The sequence below is a fragment of the Crocodylus siamensis genome, chromosome 3 (genome assembly GCF_052110815.1).
Source record: "Crocodylus siamensis isolate JL-2025a chromosome 3, ASM5211081v1, whole genome shotgun sequence".
Classification (NCBI taxonomy): Eukaryota; Metazoa; Chordata; order Crocodylia; family Crocodylidae; genus Crocodylus; species Crocodylus siamensis.
In genome coordinates, this window is record NC_143397.1 from 57,549,362 (window position 1) to 57,573,486 (window position 24,125).

A 24,125-nucleotide genomic window follows, 5' to 3' on the forward strand; every position below is an offset into this window, starting at 1 on the left:
TACACTGTAGCCACAGCATTTCCTTTCACCCATCAAAGTAGTTACTTAGTCAAAAAGGGAGATCAAGTTTGTTTGGCACGATCTGTTCTTAATAAACCCATGTCAGCTGCTTATAATCAGCCTTTCTTCCTCCAGCTACTTGCAAATGTACTTCTTTCAGATATGTTCCAGGAACTTCCCAGGTACTGAGGTACAGCTAACCTGTCCATAGTTTTCCAGGGGCTCCTTTTTGCCTTTTTTTAAAGAGGGGCACTGTTGGCGCTTTCTAGTCTCTGGTACCTGGCCCTTCTCCCATGACTTCACGAATATCATTGCCTAAGGCTCCGAGATCTCTTCTGGCAAGTCCTTCAGTATCCTAAGATAAGGTTCATCAGGCCCTGCTGATTTGAATCCATTCAGACCCATCAAAACTCTCTATCACATTCCTCAGCTTGCCCCCTTCCTTATCCAATGATTCCTATTACATGCCTGGCTGCAGCTTAATTTTTTTGTGAAGGCTGAGGCAAAGTAGCTATTGAATAGCAGTGCCTTCTTTGACTCTTCCTCCACATACATTAAGAACCGGCTTGACATTTTGTGCTTAGTTGTACTATTCTTCCAGCAGATGTCTGGAAAACTGAAGTCACTCATAAGGACTCTCTCATAACTTTTGGATAATTTTGCCTAGTTGTAGAGATGTGGAAACTGATCAGAAATAGACTCTCAAAACAGTCACAGTCAAAGGCATCTGGCACTTTTTGACAAAGTTCATGTAAGCAGCATGTTCATTGTCATGCTCCTTCTTCCATCCACAGACTGATTTCAGTAGCTGAAGGTCAAAACTCAGCAAAGGCACCTGACGAGTCAAAAATATGAACAGCACTAAAAAAAGGCAGCAGCTAGTTGTTTAAAATGCAGTGGTAGTGACTAATCATACTGGTAGTACTGATTTGACTTTGCAGATATTGTCTGGAACAGTTCTTGTCTCCACTGATTTTCACACTGACAATTTGAAAGTTCCTGTGATGCCATGTCTTAGACCCAATTTATCAAATCTATCAGCTTGTTGTGCACTTGATGGATCAAAGCCTGCTGATTTTCAAACCACATTAGAAGGTTCATTAACTGGATCATTTTCAGTCACAAACTTGGTCTTCAACATTGCCCTGTCTTAAGAGATTGCATAGTTTAAGCATGCACTTTGTGCTGGGCGATTTCAAACTCCTTGTGCACAAACTTCTTGTAGTACTTCATATTCTCTGTGGTAACAAACTGTATTAAAACAGGAATTTCGCCTTGTAAGCACCAGCACTGATAAAAGTCACATAGTCATGTGTAGTGTGTGTTTGATTGGCAATGGACTGCCTATATCGAAACTTATGGCCTGGACAACGTATGAATGCTTTTTAAAAGAGAAAACCAGGCTATCCACATCAGGAAAACATATGCTTCAGATGTCACTTACTAAAGAAAGGATGTGTGCATTACAGGATATATGAATTGCATTGGACATCATTCCATGAAGCACATCAGAAAGTTTTCCACATGTACACTGCATTATCAGACAGAAATGCTGAGATCCTGTTAACTTCCAAACCATACTTTACAACAGCCTTCACTACAGCTTGCGCCACAGTAGAAAAATCGACAGACACAAGGTGAACTGGCTCTCTTTGAAACAAAGGCAGGTTGCAGTCTGTCCAGTACCCAGGTACAAATAAAATGTGCAGAACATAGTTATCTTGGGCATCTGTTGCTTCATCTGCTACAAATCAAGACCGATTCATATCCTGCCAATGCGGATTTTGTAGACTGAACATGTGAAGCAATTACTCCTTGTAGATAATCTCAGCAAAGTTTGCTTGCACATGGAAAACTGTCAGCATCTGGCAAGTGTTTGTTCAAGTAGTGCCTTACTTTAAGGTTAACAATTTTCTCCAGAGGAATGTTGGCAGCCATGAATGCCTCCACTAGCACAAATGTAGCATCTCAAGCAGCTTTCAGTGGATGTCTTTTCATTCAACGTCTTCACACTGTAGAACTGTTGCAGCATTGCATCTGGCTTCTTAAAAGATGGCGCCAAAACCCCTTCACTCTCCTGATGGTGCCTTCACTGGGTCTATCTATGTCACTAGCTCAGCTTCTCAGCAGCTCTCTTTCAAACTGCATGCTCTTTCCACAGAAGTCATGAAACCACAACTTAAGTAGGTTCTCAGTCATAAGAGGTATCCCACTGGGTCTTTGTGATACCAATCAGATCATGGCTCCTTTCACATGTTGTGACTTCCAGCTTATCTTGTTTGCTCCCCATAGTTTTTGCATCTGTATAAACGTACTTATTTTGCCTTCCAATCTACTCGTTTCTCTACTGCATCACTTGTTGCTGTCCTGTAACTCTCTGGACCCTTCCCAGAGTTGAACTGCTGCTTTCAGTCCTTTCACCTCTGGATTGCTTGCTTAGCTGCTGGAGGCTCCTGTTCACTATCCCCTATGGAACCTCGTATACAGCCCTGCTTACTAGGTTGGCCAGATGATGCCCAAAAATGCTCCTTCTAGTTCTGCTTACATGGCTCCCATCTCTTGACAGCAGCCCTTCTTCCCAGAATATCCACCCATTATGTCACGGTCACCCCTGTGCCCCAGTACTTGCTACAATAAGCTCTGGAAGTCTTGCTGTAACATCCCAAATACAGGCTCCAGAGAAACAGCACACTTCCCAGGACTCCAAATCCAGACAACAAATTTGTACTTTTGTCTCCTGCAGAATAGTGTCTCCAATCACCACCATTCTTCTCTTCATTCTTGGTGCTGGGGGTCTTAGATCCCCAGTTTCTGGGGCCCCGCACTTCCTGCCTCTACACTAATGAGTCATTGGCTGCATATATCCTCACCTCTATCTTCACCTCAGCTGTTCCACTGCAGAGTTCTTAAAAGCAGTTTCTGACTTCAATCTGTTCCTCTTGAATTCTGGAGACCCTCCTTTTTCTAATGGTCACATGCTGTCAATTCTCTTCTTTTACCTTTAGCCTCTCTAGTGCCAGCTTCTCATGACTCCTATTCAAGAAGTCCTCATTTTCCTCCATAGCCTACAGCATGGATACCTATGCTTCCAACCTTTCAATCTTTCAGATTGAATATAACTACTAAGCATAAACTGGTGTCAGAGTCTACAGAATCTACCTCTTTAAATGTGTGTGCATGCATCTGTGTGTTTCTAGACCCTGTTAATCTTCCAAGTATGACTAGACTTACTATAAGCCAATGCATTGGTATTCCAGCATTGGACACCAGAACCCTTGAACCAACAGGTTTCACTTCTTCACACTGAATTAATCTCATCACATTTGATTTTTTTTTTCACTAATGCTCATACTGATACTAAAAATAAATGACGAAAATTCAAAACACCAGCATTAACTAAGTATGCATTTAGCATTAAGACTGTAGAAACTGAGAGATGGAGAAAGACTTCACAGTGTCATCCTCTCCATGCTCTGAGGCAAGATCAAGCCACGTAAGCCATCCCCAAAAGGTGTTATCTAACCTCTTAATAAATATCTCAAATGACAAACTGGTTACAATACACCCTGTTACAGTTCTTAAGTATCCTTACAGTCAGAATTTTTCTTCCCCAATATCTAACCTACATCCCCCTTGCTCCAAGTTCAGTGATTACTTAAGGGAATTAAAGAATTGTTGATCACCACCCATAAAGACCTACACCTCACTCACTCTTCCTAGGCTAAAAAACTCAGTTCCTTCAATCTTTCCTCAGAGGTCATGTTTTGAAAACTTTTTTTGTTTGGTTTTTATTATTATTATTCTCTCCAGCTTGTCTGAATCCTACAATCGGATTCACTATCTTGCAACAGTGTCATGCTGTAAACTCATTCAGTTGGTGAACCACTAAAATCCCCAGATCCTTTTCCTGAAGAGCTGCTGCCTAGCCACTTAGAATGTGTGCATTTTAATTTTCTTTGTCAGTGTAGTAATTTGCTTTGTAGTTTTCGGTGTAGTACATACTTTTATTGAATTTAGTAATGCTGATTTCAGACTGTTTCTCCAATTTATCAATAACATTTTGAATTCTAATCTTATCTGCCTGCAACCCCTTCCAGCTTGATGTCATGCATAAATTGTGTAAAAGTAATCTCTACTCTACCACACAACTCGTTAGTAAGTAGCAAACTGTAGCAACCCCGGGTAGGCCCCTGTAGAACCTATTCACAAGTCATACCAATTAAAGTGGTTGTCAGTAGTACATTATCTAACTTCAGTTTACCATCCACTTCATTGTAATTTCATAGATTTCACAGACATTAGGGTTAGAAGGGACCTCGGAAGATCATCGAGTCCAGCCCCCGACCCAAAGGGCAGGAAGTCAGCTGGGGTCATAGGATCCCAGCAAGATAAGCATCCAATTTGCTCTTGAAGGTGTCATCCAGACCACCTTCCCCTAGTTTAAGGGAACGTTGTATGGGAATGTCAAAAGCATTACTAAAATAAAGCTGTGTACACATGTTCAAAAAACTTGGGTGAATTCTCCCAGGTTTGTTCTCCTGGTAGAAACACTTACCCATAGATGCCTGAACAGATATTCGAATGTTGATCCCTTTAAGGGCAAAGAGCTTAAAGTGTTGACACTGAGCACCCAGAGGGCCCTTGCGCACACATATCAGCATGCTCTGCAAACTCCTTCAGTCTGCCTAGTGACAGGTACACAAAGCAGCCTGGTCTGGCTGACCCAGATTTGCCTGCGTCTCCCTGCATCATAATGTAGGGCACTGTGAAGGGGGCATGCTCTGTTCCCTGCTCAGCTGGAGCAGCAGAATCCAGCAAGCAGCATATTGTCTCTGGAGGGAGAGAGAGAAAAGCACCCTGGGATGCTGCAAGGCTGTACTTTGGCCTCTCAGAAAAGAATGTGTAGACATGCAGACATTCACCCTCCCAGGAACAACTTTCCTGGGAGTAATTTAATCCTGGTTGTTTCCAAATTATTTTTCTCCTAGAGTGGCCATTTTGATCTGGGACAAAAATCCTAAACATCTGTACACACATGGTTTCTGCTTGGATAACAACGACAACACTCTCAAAAGAAATGGAATGTCTGTATATGGCCTCAAGATATACCACATCTACTACTTCTACCAATGATTGGTTGCCTCATCAAAGAAGGAAATGAGAATGATTTGGCATGATTTGTTTTTGGCAAATGCATGCTGGCTGTTTCTTCCCACTTTGTTATCCTCTATGGTCCTTAACACTTTGTTCCCATATTTTTCAAGATAACAATATTAGGTTGACTAATCTAGAACAGGGGACAGCATGCTTTGAGCAGAAGTCAGCTGAATAAACAGAGATTTAAGGCTGCTAATAGGCTTCTCATCCACTCACCACCAATGACCTTACCCAACTGCCAAACACTGCCAAATAACCCAACCACAGAATCAGTGCCACTACCCTAACTCCACAGACTGGTACAATCCCTTTGCAAGTCAAAAACTGCTGACTCCCCAAAGCAGAATTCCCCAGGTTTTCTTTTCTCCCTTTTTACATATAGATACCTACATTTGGCACTCTCAAGTCCTCCATAACCACAGAGCCTCCACAGAACTGATATACCTAACTTTAACAATTAAAGTGGGCAAGTTAATAAAACTATGCCTTGGTTTGTCCTCCATCCTACCAAGCAATTAACTACCGTAGTGCATAATAAAAAACAGAATAGCTAAATATAGTTCCAACTCTCAAGAGCTTGTCAGGAGAGCCCTCTTCTCATAAGTTTAAAACCATATAACTATGTTTCCTACAAAAACAGATACTCGTTTCAATTCTGACATGGTCCCTTTTCCCTTCTTTTGCAACTTGTCATAATTAAATAGTAAGCTCTTTGGAGCAGGGACTGTCTTCGTATCCATTTAGAGCATCCGGCCCATAGAGCCATGTCATCCAGCCCACGGGGCTCCCCACAGGCCAAGGAATTTGGTGACAAGGAAGTGGTGGCAATTAACACTGCTACCTCTCTCCTAATGCCAAATTTCCAAGCCCTGCAGATACCTTGGGGATGCCAGATGACACCTGGCCCCAACCACACGTTGGATCAGGTCTGCTGACCAGATCTACATCTAGATTGATCCCGCACCACTTACCTGACCCCCGGAACCTGAAATGTTGAACATCATAGCTGTAGAGCTTAAAACACCATAAGTCTAACTGAGGTTTGTGGGCACTGTTATGATAGCTAATACCAACAAGACTGGTCAGAAATCTGAAGTTAAAAAAAAATCTCAAACTGAAGTAAAAGGGGACATAAGCAACCAAAAGTACAAGTTTAGTTACGGAGTTCAGATAAAAAAAAGGGCTTTTACAAATATATTATATAAAGGGAAATTATACTAGAAAAATAGCAAGTATTAAAAAGTCAGGAGAAGCATGAACTTGGCTTCAGAGATTTTTAATGAAACCTTTCTATATAAAAGAAGAAAAAGAGAGAAATTCAAGCTATTAGGGAGTAGCAAAGCTATCTACTCTAGATGAACACAGAAGAAAACATTGGAAGAACTGTGAACATAAACAAAATAAGCCAAACTGGTGTGGGTGTGGATGTGTAAACACTACTAGATATACTAAGCTGCTATTTTTGAAAAGTTCTGTGGAACTGCGGAAGTATTAGAAGATCAGAGAAAAGAAACTGTACCAGTGATCTTCAAAAAAAAAAAAAAAAAAAAAGATGATGATCCTGGAAATTACTGTCAGTTCAGTCTAACTTTAGTTCCTAGAATGTTCAATTCTGCAACAAATATTGTAGAATAAAAACTGAATTCCCCTAAAAAATAAACTGAAAAAACCAAGAACACTAGCTTATAAACAATCAATACAGCCATACAGATTCAATTGTTCTGACAGAAGTACAAAGTAAGGCTACTTGAGAGCAAACATTTGAACTAACCTGCTTTAATGAGACCTCTCACACACCCTAAAAACATATTTAAGTATTTTCCAGACTAGGGCTTAAATGGAGAAGATACATAAAGTACATTATATATATTATCATATGTATACAGTATATCACAAAATCTGAAATAACTGGCTTAGATGCATTTTCAGTACACATAAGGACCTTAAAAGGCTAAACAAACATTACATTATATCAGGACTGTCTATGAAACTATGACATTTCTGAGTGGCCAGCTGCACTGCCCCGTGACTGCCTCCCATTGCCTCCCCTGTCACCAAGGGGGCAACAAGAAAGAGACACTGGAAGAGGGAGAGAACCCAGAGACCCCAGTAACATTGAGGTGTGGTTTCCATAGCAGCAGGGGAAAACATGAGAAGCATAGGATGCAAGAATGGGAGTTCATGGGTCACAAATTAGACAGCCCTGTGTTAAACTATAGAAAATATCACAATGGTTGGATGCAGTCACATTTTACTCAACTTTATAAACAACAGGGAAAGTAAGGAAACACCCAATAACAGCATTCACAGGCTTAAATTAAATAAGAAAGCACTGGACATAGAAGGAAGGACATAGAACATGGAAAGAAAGAACACTAGGAGAATGTGGTTTTGAAACAAAAAAACCTCAATCTCATGAAGAAAAATAACATAAATATTCAGACTGAGAAAGAAAGGAAAAGCAATCAAGCTGAAGAGGACCAAGAAATTGACACCAAAAGAGAGGAGCTTGCAAAGTGTCAACCACAGCTTATATACACACAGGGCAACATTTAAGCACTGTGGAAGGAGGTAGTTGTTGCATTTGGTACAGCTACAGCATCACATCTGCCTTCATCAGAAATTAGATAAACTGAAAAAGAGGGTAACTAGAGAAAATGCAGAACAGAATAGAAGAGTTTGATTTCTCAGGAAAGAGTCAATACATCAAACCTGGCTAAGAAACAGCTAGTTAGGAGAGACATAATACCAGAAAATTGTAAACACTGACAGATTCATCGTTAAAGATGGTTAACAGAACAAAAACTAGGATTGTAAGAAAGCTGTAAGTCAAATATCAAAATAACAAAATCTATGACAACAGAAGCCCACAGTTTTGCCATATTACACACACAGGACCTTACAATTAAAGACATTGTTGTAAATTTTGCATTTCAGTTGCCTAAATATAGCTAACCAAACTCATTTAAAAAACAAAACAGTATTTCCTTTTCGACCAAATTATCCCTTCATTCAAAAACCTGGTCACTCCAGCAGTCCACTTAATTCTCCCATTAGTGCTCATCTACCTTTCTCATTCCCAGAGCACCAACAAGTCACTTCTTGTCAACCAGACCAACAAGCAAAGGGGGCGAATGAGCGCATGGGATGGACACAACTGCCAAAGACACGTGAGTTAAATTTTTCATTTGTCTGCTAGGGACTTGCAAGGGGGAGAGGACAGACATTCCTAAAGAAAGTCTTGGAACTAAACATGCCACCTAGCATGGTGGGCTGCTTATTTCTCATCGTAAACATGGAGCCAAGAAGAAGGGTTCAACCAAGTTGTGGCTTTTGATGTACCATACTGTGACGCAGGCCAAAGCCACTAGGCGGCATATCACGGATTGCTTAGGACAAGAAATCAAAACTGGGATGGGAGTGAGAATCATGCACTCAAAATGAGCTACCTAAGTGGGACACAGAGCAGAGCACCTCAGACAGCGCCTGCTGGCCCTCAAATGAATCCACGGAGCCAGCAGACACTGCCCAGTGAAACTCTGCCCAGGGGTGTAAACAGGTGAGGGACAGGAAAGCGGTCCCGCAGCCCTCAACAAAATCAGGATGTACCTGTTTTTCCCTTCTTCCCCACCCAGCCAGGGGGTGCCCATCACCCCTCAGCCCCCACACCTCCACCTGCCTGGGTCCCCCTCAGGGCCCAAAGAGAGGGGAAGATAAGCCCGGAGAGGAGAGAGTTGGCAAAGGCAAGTGGCTGGCCATTTCCATACAGCCCAACACACCCCATGGGGGCACGAGCTGCCCTCACCCAACAGTTCAGCAGGACGTCCCAGCGGGTGCTGGCACTCTGGCAGGCTGGGCGCTTGGGCCCCAAAACCGAACTTGGCCACCAGGCCTGAGAGGCTGGCAGCCAGAGGGGCAGGCACCAAACCCTCAAGAGCTCCTGCGCGCGGGATGTCCCCTGGCCCGGCGCAGCCGCGGGCCCTGGCACACACCTTGAGGAGGATGGAGGGCGGCAGCTGGTTGATGTTGGGCGGCGGGGCCGGCGGCTCCCGGCAGGCGTCGCCGGGGGGCTCGTCGGGCTCCTGGCAGCCCGGCTCAGTGCTGTCGTCGCCGTGAGGCGGCGTTGACTGCGGGCCCGGGGAGGGCGGCGAGGCGTCCCCCGCGCCCGCGGGCCCCTCGGCGGCGGCGCAGGGCGGCGGGCACAGCGGCGGCGGCTCGGCCAGGCACTGGCAGGCGGCAGCGGCGGCGGCGCAACGGGGCTGCTTGCAGGGCGGGCAGGCGGGCAGGCCGGCGCCCTTGCGCTTGCACACCATGTCGGCGGCCGGCTCGGGCGGCAGCAGGCCCCGCAGCAGCAGGAGCAGCAGTAGGCGCTGGCGGCGGGCGGCGCGCTGCTCCGCGGGGCCGGGCCCGGGGCCGGGGCTGGCGCGGGCGCTGCCGTGCACCACGAAGCAGAGCATGCAGGGCCCGCGCAGGAAGCAGCTCCGGGGCGGCACCTTCCCGCGGCGGCGACGGCGGCCCCCGCTCGGGCTGGCTCCCTGCTTGGACAGCAGCTGGCCCATAGGCGGCTCCGCGCCCCCAGCCGGGCGCGGGGGTGTCAGCCGCGGCCAGGTACGGCGGCGGCAGCGGCGGCGGCAGCCATGGGGCTGGTTCCGGCAGCCGCTTCCGCCCTGCCCTCCCCGGAGCCGAGGGGCGGCGCTACCCGCTGCTGCCGCCTGCGGCTGGGCGCGGCACTACTCGTCCACTACTGGTCCTCCGCCGCGCGGCTCCCAGCCGCTTCCCTTCCCCGGGCTGCCTCTGTGTGGCTGCCCGCGCCCCGCCGGCCCCGGGACTGCTGCCCCTTGCCCCTGCGCGGGGCGCTCCCCCCCCACCCCTCCGGCCGGCGGGCCACAGCCAGCCCTGGGGCCGCAGCGCACAGGCCCCCGGCCCCGTGAGGAGCCCTGCAGGCCCTGGCCCTCAGCACCCCCTGGGGTGGCCATCATCGAAGACAGTCCGGTTGTCATCCACTGATACGAAACCCGACGGCTTTATATCCTCTGCTTTTCGAAAAATCGAGGACATAAAGTCATTGTGTTTTGTATCAATACCAGCCAGAGTAGCAGAAAACCATATAATATGGCCACCCGAGGTGCCACAGAGCCCAGGGTTTGAATTATGGGGCAGCTCAGGAGCGCAGAGACCCGCATAAGAGACAACGCCCCCACCCCCCCATAGCCACTCCACAGGTTGGTCAGCAACCCCATTCGCCTATGTGCCATGGCACAGCTGCTGGCCTACCCCAGGCCTTTCTAAGCATCCCACACAGCAGCAGCTTTTGGCTGCCACCACTGTTGGCCCCAGGCCCATGGTACTGATGGGGACCCATGCACACAGCACCAAACGCAGCCAAATCTTTTTGCAGACCCCTGCCCCCAAAAGTGGCAGTGTAAGAACCCTGACAGAGCCCCAGTGGCTAATCTAGGCAGGCAAGGAAGCACGGCGACCAGCCAGGGCCATGCAGGTCTGATGTTGTCCATGGACAGGCCCTGAGCCCGTCTTCTGGCCCCAGGGGTCAGAAAGGTTGAGCACCGCTGCAGTGGAGGATTTGGTGTGCTGTCCTAAGTGCCCAGCCTTTGGGCATAGTTTTCCTTAAACTATTTAGCTCTGCTTTCGCACGTGTTCATACTAGGAGCCAAGATGTTCTATAATCCAATGACCAGAAAATGACCTCTGGACAATAGGTTTCTCTGCTTTTATTTAGTTGAAAGAAATGTGTACAAATCAGTAAGAAAATAGCTCCGTGATGTCAGTGTTTTGAGGAAACCTCAAGATTAATAAATGATCTATGGTCAAACTTGTGACGAGGAATGTGTGCGATTTGCCTGTTGGGGCCCAGGCTAGCAGCCACTTTAAGTACATGTGGCATGTATCCAACAAAGTAGGATAATCCACCCGAGTCAATTTACACCCGTATTTGCAAGTTTGCACTCAGTCTTCTACAGTGATGGGGGGTAGCAGCAATTCCTAAACCATGGTCCACAAACCACTGATGGTCCACAAAACCATGGTCAGTGGTCTGCATCCAGGCTGCAGAAGGCGCTCCTTCCTCCTTCCCACCCTCAATTTCTGGGTTAGAGAAGAGTGCCTCATGAGAAATTCTGACAGTTACCAGCAGTAGTTTAGTCCCAAATGCTTGGGAATGATAGGACTGTAGCTAAAACAGTAAAACCCACAAAAACTTCATGGCTCAGAAAGTAGGGACCCTTCTTGTATTGTTTCTCCCGAACTAAGCACTTCAGCTGATTGGATTTCTATGGTCACGCGTAGACGAAGCAGGGGTTTACTTCACCCTAAATTGAAGTGGTGGGTTTTTAAAAACACCACTTCAATTTAGGGCAAAGTAAGCCCCCATGTCATGTACACCCTTGTCTTACCTACTTCTCTGGCAGTGGGGAGGGGAGGGTGAGCTGCTGGCAGGCAGAGCAGTCCTGGGCTGGGGATGGGGAGAAGCTAATGCTTCCCTCCGCAGCAGCAGCACCCCCCGCCCCCGGCGGCACCCACCCGCAGGCACCTGGTTTGAGTGGTTCCGGGGGGCGCTGCAGCCATGGAGAGAAGGACCGGGTCCCCATGCAGCTCAATGCAGGCAGGCGGCTCCAAGGGGGTGGAAAAAAAAAGATCAGGCTCGCTGCCCTGAGCCGCACGGAGCCCAGTATTTCGCTCCATGGATGTAGGGCAGCAAACTAAAACTCCTCAGAGGTGTTTTAGTTTGCTGCGCCCCAAAGTCATTTAACACACATTATGCTGCCGAATGTGCTACTGCAGCTGGAATTAATGCACAGTATGCCACCGACGCATGCAAACACCAACACCATTAAAGCGATGCAAAAGCATTTAATCTGCTTTAAAATCTCATGCACACATGCCCTATGGCTTTAAGAAACTGGTTCATAATCAGATCAGCTGACTGGGCCTGTTTTACATCACCTCCTACAGTCACAATATAACACAAGGATGCGAGCTGTCCCAATGACTCAAGGATAATTTGGAGCTAAGAACATCCTTAAATCTTTGCATGATGAGGATCATGTTTTTAATTGATATGGGTCAAAATTCAGCCCACAGTTACAGAGATATAAATTGAGTTGCTCAATATTTGCATCATATTCAAATAACAGCAGGAGTCTTGCCTTCACTAAAAGGAAAAGTCAGATTTTAATTAGAATGTATATGGAGTTGTGGAGAATGCATGCTGTGACTAAAAACAAATTAAAAGGGTACAAGTAGAGCGATTACATGCTAGGTAGAGCAGGCATTTGGCATGCTGCCCAGAAAGAAATTATGTTGGGATTAGACCATCAATGACACCCCCTTTATTTTGCTTTGGTGCATATCATTCCAGTGCCATCCTTAATAGGATAGGATAAGGTATATTTTCATTGTATAAAGCCACCAATTCGAGAAATTTGGGTAATTGATAACAAATGAGTACCTTAAATAGATTCAGATCAAATCTGCAAGACTTTCAAATTCAAGAGTCAAATATAACTTCATGTCAAATTTGACAAAGTCTAATGAGGTTCCCCCTCACAGTATTTATCTTTTCAAGTACATGTTTCAGGTAGCACTAGCAGAACAACATTAAAAATGAAACGTTAAGCACTCGACAACTAAGCTACACCACAACTAAGGTTGTCTGTGTAATCTTGATTTAGCCCCCTTCTGCATATTTCTTATGTGGTGACATGCTAGATTTTCTACAAGAGTCCTGCTTGGGATGAACTGGATGTCCACTGCCTGTTTTTTCCCCCCTTATGCAATATGTTGCCCCCCTGTCTCACTGTGCACTTTGCAAGCCAAACTAAATGTAGAATATAAGGTGTAGAATAGTTACATGTCAGAGTATACAAAATTATAGCAGGATAAAATGGTGATACAGTTATGTAGAGTTCTGAAGAGTTCCTATTTCATCCCCAAATCTAAGTAGTAAAATATTGAGACTTGTTCAGCACTGTCAGTTACATATAAATAAGAACTCCTTAAGCTCTAAGGAGTTCTATCTTCTTTTCTCTGTAATCCAAATTTGTGCTAAACTCTGAGTATTAAGATCCTTAACTTGAATGGATCCAATTTATTTAAGTCCCAGCGAAGTGCATGAATGATTCTAGAGCAGGGCTGTCCAACTTCTAAGTAGCTATGGGCAGCATGCATCATAAAGAGGGTTCCTAGTTTTCCTGTGATTAAAATTGCAAATTGTTTGGCCCAGCCCCCTCCCCCCACCCCTGCAAATTCTTTGATTAAAACCCCCAAATCTGAATTTTCCTATGATTAAAATGAAGAACGACTATATATCACTATATGTATTAGTATGTATCCACTATATGTATCATTTGAACACAATGTTTTATTGATATATTTACAATTTTAAGCAACTTTAAAGGCCTACCAGTGCCTCAGTCATTACAATAAAATATATTCTAAATACCTAAATATTTTGGCATTTTGGGTTATTTATCATGGAAAAATCAGGGCTTCCCCTGCCCACTTCACTCAGCAAGATGCAGGTCCACTTGAGGTTGTCCCTGCCTCTGCTTTGTGGTATTGAGCAGCCCTGATATGCCAGGACCTTGCCTCTGTCCATGCTGTTGCCCCTCATTCCTGACCCACAGACCCTTGGCCCTGCCAGTGCCCCTCACTCCCACCCCAGAGCCACCACCCCCCACCCTGCTGGTGCCCCTCACTCCCAGCCATAGCTCCCTGCCCTCAGCATGTAAGGAAGGGAATGGGTGTGTGGGAAAGGTGGGTGTGGGTATAGGTAACAGATGGGGGTGCAAGGAGAGGTCACAGGCAATGCAGTAGGAGGGGCGGGCATGTGCCCCCCAAGATTTCTGCATCCACAGCAGGAAATGGGGCTACAGCAGTACCAGACCAACTCCAGGTAGGAGCTGCCTCCGTGACACATCAGGTGGGACCCAGTGCAGGAGGGAGTGCTGCACTGCCATGGTGAGATGCAGCAGTGGCAGCAGCAGTGGCGCGGAGTTGTGCCCCACACTGCTGCTGGGCACATGTGCCAGGTCCCGCCTGTTGGGCTGCAAGGCAACTCCTCCAGAGCTGGTCCTGCCCCGCTGCAGTCCCGCACCCTTCTGTGAGAGAAGAAATCTGGTGGGGACATGTGCCCCCTCCCCCTCACCCCTGGAGGGAGCTTCATCCTGCTCCCCCCAGTCCCAAGCAGCCCCTTGAAGACTGGAACTCTGCCAGTATGCAAGGGAAAATCTGTGATTTCCCACTTTTTTTTCCTTTAAAGGGGAAAATCCATGATTTTCTGCTTTAAAGGAGAAAATTTGTGAAGAAAATCTGCATTTTTCCACAGCAAACAGAAAACCCAGATCCCTGCTTAGAAGCTACACTAGCAGGGGCTACGTGCCCCACTGGCTGAACCAGCAAGGGTCACAGGACTGTGAGCTGTACACTGCATGGACGGCTCCCCTACCTGTTGCACTGTGTACCTATACCCCCTCCCACTGCAGCATGTGACCTTGCAATCATTCCTCTGTCCCTGCAACCACCCCACATGGGTGCTCCCCCATCGCTGCAGTGTGAGTGCCCTCCCACATCACTGCATCGCACTGCACATCATGTGACCGTGGCCTCATCCTGAGCTCCCTGCCCTGTGCTGTGCCATGCTGGACCACCCCCTGAGATGGGCTCAGAAAGCAGAGTCAGGAGTGGGAGCCTGGAGACTCAGGCTACTGTTGCATACAGAGCAACATGGGAAGTGTTGGCCAGACAGGAGCCTAGGGATACAAGTTAACCAATTGTAGGTCACATGTGGCCCATGAGTCACCAGTTAGTCTGTTCTGGATTAAAGTACCAGATTACAGGTGAAAATGTGCTTCAACATGGAATTTCATTGAAATGTCATCGATCACCCACTTTATCTGGAGTTCCTTGACTATCCTAATAATTTTGTCTTTTGTAAATTTTGCCTTCTTTTATTATCATCCAGTTTTCTGCTTGCTAATTTATACTTTAGCCACTAGTTTTTTTGCATTTGGTAACTGGGCCACTGCTCTTAGGGCTTCATGGAGGTAGACCATGTATTTACTCTTTTAATTTTCTAGTTCTTAACAATATTTAGGATAGCTGACCCTTCTGATCAGGACTTTCTATTGGCTTATTTTATTATCAGGAGTTAAAATCTGCATAAATCTGAGTTTGTTCTGATAACACATTGTGTTAAGTGTGCCTTGTTTTTTCCAACAGGATGTTAAAGAGCGGACTTTGATTATCCATTCTGAAAAAGTTGAGGATAAGATCAAGAAAGATCAGCAGAGAACTTTAGCATCAGTCAAATTCAGGAAGAAAACTTAGTTGGAAGTTTCTCCTGTGAGCGGTACCTGAATTACCAATAAAGCTTTTCTTTTGCATGCTCTAGAATAGGATTAGCCAACCTGTAGCAGATGTACCACAGGTAGTATGGGTAGCCTCAGTGTGTGACATACACTGGATCAGCAGGAAGCACAGGAAGGGGATGGGAGTGTCACTTGGAGTGGGTGCAGGCTTAATTTGTAGCCCACCTGCCAAAAAAGTTAGCTCCCACTGCTTTAGAATTATCTGTTGTAACTATTCAGCTCTTTAGAAAAAATGCTTCTATAAATCCATTCTTCATATGACATAGGACGAGATTATACACTATGTATTGCTGCTGTATTTCATGTAGTTATCTATGAGCTCCTTCACCATGGTGTGCTCAGTCCTTTTCCTAACCAGGAGTCCATTAATATGCCATGCCTTGGGATTTATATCAGGAAAAATATTGCTGTAGGTCCTTTCCTCTAAACATTTAGACTGCTTACAGATGTCAAAAAAACAAACAAACCCCCAAAAGTGTTTTATTTTACACTTGGCACACCTCTGCGCCAACCCCCAGCACACGCCGAAAAGAGACATCACATTAGTTTGACCCAGCTTGCCCAACATCTGTATAAATCGGGTGCTTCAGCGGGGCTTTTTTGGCATGTTTATCTAATAGCCGATTGAATCAGGAAAAATCAACCAAATCAACCAAAAAATCCCTGCGGAAGTGCCCGATCTATACAGACACTGCTGAGCTGGATCAAACTAATGCACTGCCTCTTCCCCTAAAGTGCAGTTTGTTTGTTTTTTCACATCTGTCACCAGCCTTCATCTTGTTCCCACAGAATCTTTTAGTGCCACTTCCCAGTTTCTACAACCTAATCTGTCCTTTTTGTATAGACATGACCGTCAGGATGCTATGTCATTAACTTTGGGGATTTTCCCTGCACACATCTTCAACTAAGGTAACTTTTCATTGAATTCAACACAGAATTCAGCAACCAGAGTCACTTATTTTAAAACAAACAAACAAACAAAAAAAGCGGTAGTGGCAATTTTTGCAGAAGAGCCTAGCGGTTAGCTCACTCACTGGAGAACTAAAACCTCCCTTAGTCTGAAAATATTAAAACTCACATGTCCCATTTCCCTAATCCTTCTGCCTCCCAGGAAAGGGCCCTAATCAGTAGCCTATAGGCTACTCCAGGTGGGGATGCTTCCTACTCCTCTTGTTGAAACTAAGCTACTGGATAGCAAAGAATGCAAGATTCCTGAAGATGGAAGGAGTGAGTAAGGGAGCCTGCCCACTCACGCCCAGGCTTTATAGGGTAGGATGCTGTGCTTCAGTCCCTGCTCCCTGGACTTTTTTATATATTTTTCATTAGGCAATCACTGGAGGAACACAAGATAATCTTGAGAATAACCTGCAGATCAGGCTTAAGAAACTGCAGAATCAGAGATGTAGACATGCTAAAAGTATATTTTCATATTAAAATCTACCATTCCTAGAAATGCAAAAATCTAGAACTCTTGGTTACAAAAGGATACCTTTTATTAAACCAACTGAGAAATTGTAAAAAAAAATTATTTTTCTGCAAACTTTCGGGTTCATGTGACCTTCATCAGGCTCAGGGAAGCGCACATGAGCCTGAAAGCTTGCAGAAAAAGATTTTTTTTTGTTTTGCAAAGTCTCAGTTGGTTTAATAAAAGGTATAATTTTGGAGCCAAGAATTCTAGATCTTTGCATTTCTTTGTCTCAGACCAACATGGCTACAACATTCATTCCTAGAAAGGCAGACAAGGTTCTTTGAGTAAATACGATATCTTTTATTAGACCAACTCAAATAATTGGAAAATTTCTTAGTAAGCCTTTGGGCACAAACACCCTTCATCAGGCTGAGGAAACATCTGCATTTCTAGAAATGCACTCAGCAAACAGTATAAATATGTGTGTATTAATAACCATTCAAAAATCTTTGCATGCATTTTTAGCTAGTATATATGAAAGGACAAAATTAAGATATGTTTCAGATGCATGCTTGCACGTGCAGACCTTATAGCATATGAATATTAACTCATAAATTTGAAATAAATACGTAGTGCCTGTGTCATATAGGTTGATGAAGTGTTTTCCAATCTATTAGTAGCCGGGAAGATGTTGAACTGTAAGCTGGAGTCTGGTATCCCCTGCCTTGCCTTCATTTCAGTTATATTAAAGAATGCTACTTGCGTATGCTAACTTAAATATGATTGTGAATAAATGTGATGTATGCTATATGTATGCTGCCCGCTGTATGACCCCTCTACTGTATGAGGGTCACTGGCACAGGCTCAGTGGGCCTAGTAAACTCCAGAAACTCTGAACTATTGACCACTGGTGTGAATGCGTGGGCATGACTAAGAAGAAAGTGCGAGAATGTGCTAGTGAGTGGGTGTGAGTGAGGTGTCAATCACCGGTGGCTTCTGCAACCTTTGTGTGTGGGGGCTATAAATGAAGAGTGTGTGAGAGGTGCCTTGTGGGTTTGAGGGTTGGAGCCATGTAGGTGTTGGTCTGTGGGTTGTAAGGTGTGGTTATAGGTTGTGAATCTTAGTGTGTGGAGTTGTGGATGCTGTGAATTAGCAGATCAAAGAAGAGCTGGGCTGTGTGACTCTTCCTCAGAGTTTCCATTGCCTCAAATAGAGCACTGAAGTCAGTCAGCTCCGGAGAACCAGTCCCTCTTGGTGTGAGCAGCTGCCAGCCTTTGTGTGAGTATCACCCAACGCCAGAAGAGAGATTGTAGATAGATTATGCCTTAAACGCTCCATTTGTAAATATTTAGATGTAGCATTTGTATAAAGTGGTTCTAGTTCTAGTGTGTTGTTAGTTTTGTTTCAATGAACCATACATTCAATTTCAGTTGTATTAAGGTTTTAATGTTTAATTTACGCAGATCTGTTAATTGGCTTGAGGCAGGACAGTGTGAATCTGTGACTACCTTGAGCATGACGACTGCACCCATCCCTTACTTGGAGTTTATGGAACTAATTCGACTAAGTGAGTGTTTCAGATTGGCTCTCAAAATCTCCACCCAACAAAACGTTATCTACTGAAGATAGACATTTTAAAGGTAACTTATTCTTAAAAACTGTCTGTGTAACACAATGTAGTGCCATGGAGAAATACCTTTAGACACAACTGAACATGTAATCTCATGTGCCAGTCTACTTGACCCAAGGCAATGCTACACAAAGATACCCAGGCTGGCACTCCACACATTAGCTTTGACAAATCTGTATTAGCGTGATAGTCAGGCTAATAAGCCAGCTCCTCAGTTGACCTATTAGCTAAGTGCAGTGCCCTACTAACATAATAACAATGTGTCTGATTCTACAGCTAATGTGTAGAGGTAGCTGAGATAGCTATATAGTGCTACCCTCTAGTATAAATATATCATCAGAGTCTTTAAAGAGCTAGGAAATTAGGTTTCTGGTCTACGAGTGTTCATTTTTAATGGAGCGTGGAATCCCCAAAAGATATTTTAGAAGACTAGAGTGTTGAAGGGTACTCAATCAATAGGTGACTCAAGGCACGTCTACACTTCGCCGTAGCAACACGCTACAGCATCATAGCATCAGCGGGTAAAAACTGTGATGCCACAACTACGTTGCCATAGGGACATGCTCCCTTGCTATAGCATGTCACTACGGCAATGTAGCAGCTGAAAAAAAAAAACCGTGCCCCACATAAACAGGGCAGTATGGGCTGTTACTAAATGACAGCACAGTTACAACAGCGCTGTAGAGGCACATGTAGATAACAATAGTTCCTCAAATAGTCCTCAAATCTGAGGGCCCTCAGATAACAATAGTCTAGTTAGCCTAAACTCAGTCCCATGTGAAATAAAGGAAACACTGATATAAGATTCAGTTACTAAAAAATTAAAGGAAAGTAATCTAATTGATGTTTATCAACATTATTTTATGGAAAATAAGACCGATCAGACAAACCTGATTTGATTCTTCAGTAATTTACACATTTGATAAAGATGACTGCATAAGTGTGCTTGACTTTTCTAAAGCAGGGATTGGCGACATTTTGCTACTGCTTGTGACTCACCTCTCTGCAGGCTGCAAGTCCATATTCCCGGTGGTCAACATATGTTTTAGAATTAGAATGACGCAGGCAGTGGGACTACTGCCTTAGCTTCAGCTTGGTGCTGATTCCCTGAGCTGCTTCAGGCTGGATCCAGTCTCTTCAGGAACCGGAATTTACATCAATCTACATTGATTGCATCTAGTTATATTGATTGCCCTTTCATTCCTTCCCCCACCCCTTCCGATTTAACATGTTGATATTTAATTTCTAATTACTGCCTCCACTTCACTACTAAATTAGGACAGACTTGTAGTCTGATTGTAGAATCTCACTTTCTGGTCACTAAATATATTCTTCAAAAATTCTAAATATGTGTGCTCTTGCAATGTACTATTCCCATTGTTGCTAAATCTATGATGGAAGCATTATAATTTCATCATCCCCACACAATTACTAACTGGATAAGACTAGGAAAAAAGGAAAGAACCAGAAAGAAAAGAAAAATCAGACCCATACAATTGTATTGAATTCTTCCTCTGGTCTTTCATAAAAACAACATTTAATTAATTGTTATGAAAAAAGTTGTTATTTTGATTCTAATAAAGATCAATAGTATAGGAAGAGTAACTTTGACTTGGGCATTACTGAACAGACAGTTAAGAAACTTTCATTATAATCTTTATTTATACTATCAAATGAAAATATTTTTATTCTGTTCCAGGTTCTCTTTTTAAACTTTCAGACATAGTGTCAAAAAAGATCACTTACAAATTTGCAACAATCACCAGTGTGAGCCGGTGTCCCAAATCAAGTCAGGAAGACAGTGCACTTTGGCAGAGCCTTCCCCTTGCGTTTTTCTTGTCTGCCACAAATTTGATGGGAGTTAAGTTAGTACTCGCAGGTGAGTGGCCTCTGATTTTGAACTAATGCCCAAAGTAATGCTCTCTTTCCTTGATACTACTGCAGCTGGGGAAGACAGCAAACCACCTCCCCAGGGGTAATACCCTTATGCATTGAAAAAAGCTTTGAGGAAGGCTGAGGTCCTTACCCAACACTTGGTGTTTCCTTCTTCCCCCCTCTGCTCCCTCTCTCAGAAAGCAGAGATAAACAAACAGCAAATCAAATTATTAATTGGCCAGCTGCAGGCTTTTTAATTTGATTTTTCTCTCCTCATGGAGAGATCCAGCTTGGTCAGGCAATGTAATCAGTCTACAGAAATGTTCAATCCCAATGTCTAGCAACAAAGTCTCTAGTTAAGCAGAAGTACCTGGTCCCACAGAGTTTTCAGTGAGGTTCACTACCAGCGTAACAGGCTCCCTGGCTTCTGTTTGCCTTTGGGCACACTGCCTGTGTCACTCCCATGCCTCCACGCAGGAAACTGCCTCTGTTGTATCGGGAACAGCGGCCCCAAGGTCACGGTGGGCCGAGGGTGGTATCAGATCGGAACAGGCGGGATTAGCGGCGAAGAGTCTGAGCGGTACGCGGACTCGTGCGGGTTCGAATAAAGTGGGTTTTATTTACTTACGCTTCTGGAGCATAGGCTGAGATGCTTGTTTCAGTTACAGTTACAACGAATTGAACGAACAACAAAGGAGACTGTTGGCCCACAGGGTTCCCGAGTGAGCCCTTGCTTTCTACCCCGAGGGATAGGTGCGGCTGCCCACTCGATAGTCCCAGGGCTGGTCAACAGCTTATGAAATGGGAGAACAAGTAACAGAACTGTAACACGTAAAACGTCGTGACGCCAGTCCAAGTGGACAACGAGAAGAAGTGGTCGAAGACGGTGAGAACGATGCCGAGATCAGTGCCGGGTATGGTGAAACGAAGCCGTAGTCGAGGTGAGTCGGGTTGATCAGAATCGTGGTCAGGATCGGTGCCAAAATCAGTCTGGTAGCCAGGAGATCAATACGAGACCAAAGGGGAATCGAATAGCCAATTCACAATGAGGAGGAGACCGGTGGGCCTGAAGCCTCCAGAAGAGCAGTCCCTGCAGCCGCAGCATCTGTTCTCTGGATCAATCTCTCCCTGTCTCACAGTCCCTGCCAAGGCAGCCTCTGCTTACAGGTTGAGCACAGTCTCCCCTCACACACCCACCACCACACTGATAGAGAGAACGAACCCCAAGGTCGGGGCTCACAAGCCCTTTACAGCAACCAAGTGGCCAATCAGGTTGCTTGCTCTGAAGAATTTTCTAGTTCTATGAAGTCATGCTCTTAGCCAAACTGAGTATGCCTCTGATTAGATTCTGTATCTGACTGAGCATGCGCATGGTGGAAAAGTAGGTCATGCTTGATTGACAAGCCAACAGGTCACCCAGGGGGCACATGCTGGGCAGGTTGTGGAATTTTCCATAGGCCTTGCCTGCTTGTCTGCGCATGATCAAACTTAACTCTTGTGTTACCAGCATACATTCAAAATTTGGTCCGGACATGTTGCAACTGTCTCTTGGCTCCGGCTCCTCTCCCCTTCTGGGGAAATTACTAATCAAGTGTAGCTCCTCTTACAGGGGCTTGTTAATTGACACTTTACCAGCTGTGCCAGTCTCCAATGTGGCGAATGTTCTCGGCACTAACAAAATGACATCATCTTGTCATGAAAACACAACTGAATAGGTATTATGATACATTTATTTCAGTCTCCCAAACTATCAACAACTGCCACTTTCCAAGAATGTATTTTCTTAAGCATCTATTCAGCTAAGAATGTTGGGCTATTACAGAAACATGCATGGAATAACAGCAAACTATCAGCTAGAATCTACAAGACCTATGTGCTGCCATCCTTACTTTATGGTTCAGAAACATGGACTACATATGCCAGGCAAATCAAGAGACTGAACAACTTCCACATGAGATGTCTGCATAAAATCCTGAAAATAAGGTGGGAAGAGATTATACCAAATACAGAGGTACTGGAGTAAACAGGACTGACACGCTTAGAACACACTATCAAGAAGAGGAGGTTGTGATAGATGAGCCATTTTAGGACACTGGAAGAAGACCATATACCCAAGAATAATTTGCACAGTGAGATTTCTGATGGCTCTAGAAAGCAGTGTCAACCTCTGTGGTGGTACTATGATGTGTACAAAAATTGTATGAAGGGTTTGCTCGTTGTATCCATGTTAGTCTAAGAATATAGACAGGCAAAGTTCTTTGGGTAGATGTGATGCTTTTATTAGACCAACTAAATAGTTGGGGAAAAGTTCTTTGCAAGATTTTGGGCACAAACACCCTTCGTCAGGCATAGGGAGACTCTGCTGTTGTTATGTATTATGTGAAGTCATTCAACATCAACTTATAAAGCTGGGAGGAGTGCACTGAATCCTAACCTTTCTCTGGAGAGAAAGTCTGGCACTGGGTTCAGCTCAACATGAACTGGCTCTGATCCAGAGGATGGAAGCAAAACAAAAAAAAAAGGAAGCAGCATGCTGTAAACTTGGATTCCAACTCAGACAATCCATGGATCTGTGAAATTTTTAACAACTTGTGTCACTCAAATTTAGTGTTTCAGCCACAGATGGATTCATCAGGCATCTGACTAGACCTCTCATGAGTACACCATGATCCAGAGGATTGAGAGTTGCCTACTACTACTCAGCATTAAATCAGCCTTCTTAGTTGCTCACATGCAGATTGACCCTGTATGATACCAATCTCCTCTAATCTAAGTGGATTTATCAAAAATAACAAATTAGGCTTTAACCCTTTAAGCTCCAAAACCAACCTTCCCTAGAGTTTCTAAATTCACTGAACTTTTACAATGAATGTCTATCAAAACATATACAAGTTTATATTGATTTCTTTTGAATTTATTTAATTATGATACCTTAACAAATGAGAATCAATCATTCTGTGGTGTATAAAGTGTTGTCAGGTTGATTTTTCAGAAACTAGTTTGACTTCCTGTGGATTTGTGTACTTTCCTTTGCCTTTGTGCACTTATTTACTTCATGGTAAATGTTACATTAATTATTCAGAATCAGAACTCATGGTAGAGGTGATGTCTTTCATTTAGACAACTAGATTTTTGCAAAAAAAAAATTCTTTAATTGCAAACTTCTGGGCACAAGCACCCTTCCTCAGGCATAGGACAGAAGATTGTAAAAGTTCTCCTAGGTTGAAATTAAAGTTCATATTTTATAGGAGAGTTAAAGGTGTGGTAAAATCTTTTATTTGGAACAGTTCATTTTATGCCAGTTAGGCTCAGATAAAAGCTGGAATAGTCCATTTACCTCAAAGTTGTTTGGTGGCAAGCAGGATGTAGTTATGTTTCCTTCTGGTTATGTTTCATATTTCATAGAAGAGTGTGAGTGGGCAGCCTTACGTGCTACTCTTCATCACATTGGAATCATGGGGACCTCCACCTCATCTTCTCTCCCTCTTTCCTGCCATGTCTTTGATGTCAAGTTATTCTTCAGGAGTACAGATGGTCTCTCGGGTGACAATCGTATAGACAAGGTCATTCTTCCACAGATCTCCACCACCCCTACACCCTGCCCCTTTCAACTTGGGTGATAAGTCATCTTTTCCCACTGGCACTGAGTGCAAGTCGCTGGTTTTCAGAT

At 44.5% G+C, this 24,125-nt stretch overlaps 1 protein-coding gene across 1 annotated transcript in view; it reads right to left on the reverse strand.

Annotated features, from left to right (window-relative positions):
- Positions 1 to 9,839, reverse strand: part of FBXL17 (F-box and leucine rich repeat protein 17) — a 505,276-nt gene extending 495,437 nt beyond the window's left edge. The window contains exon 1 of the mRNA XM_090038355.1: positions 9,150 to 9,839. Within this exon, the coding sequence (XP_089894481.1) occupies positions 9,150 to 9,716 (567 nt within the window). The 5' untranslated portion in view covers positions 9,717 to 9,839. The remainder of the gene's footprint in view (positions 1 to 9,149) is intronic.
- Between the last annotated feature and the right edge of the window lie 14,286 nt (positions 9,840 to 24,125).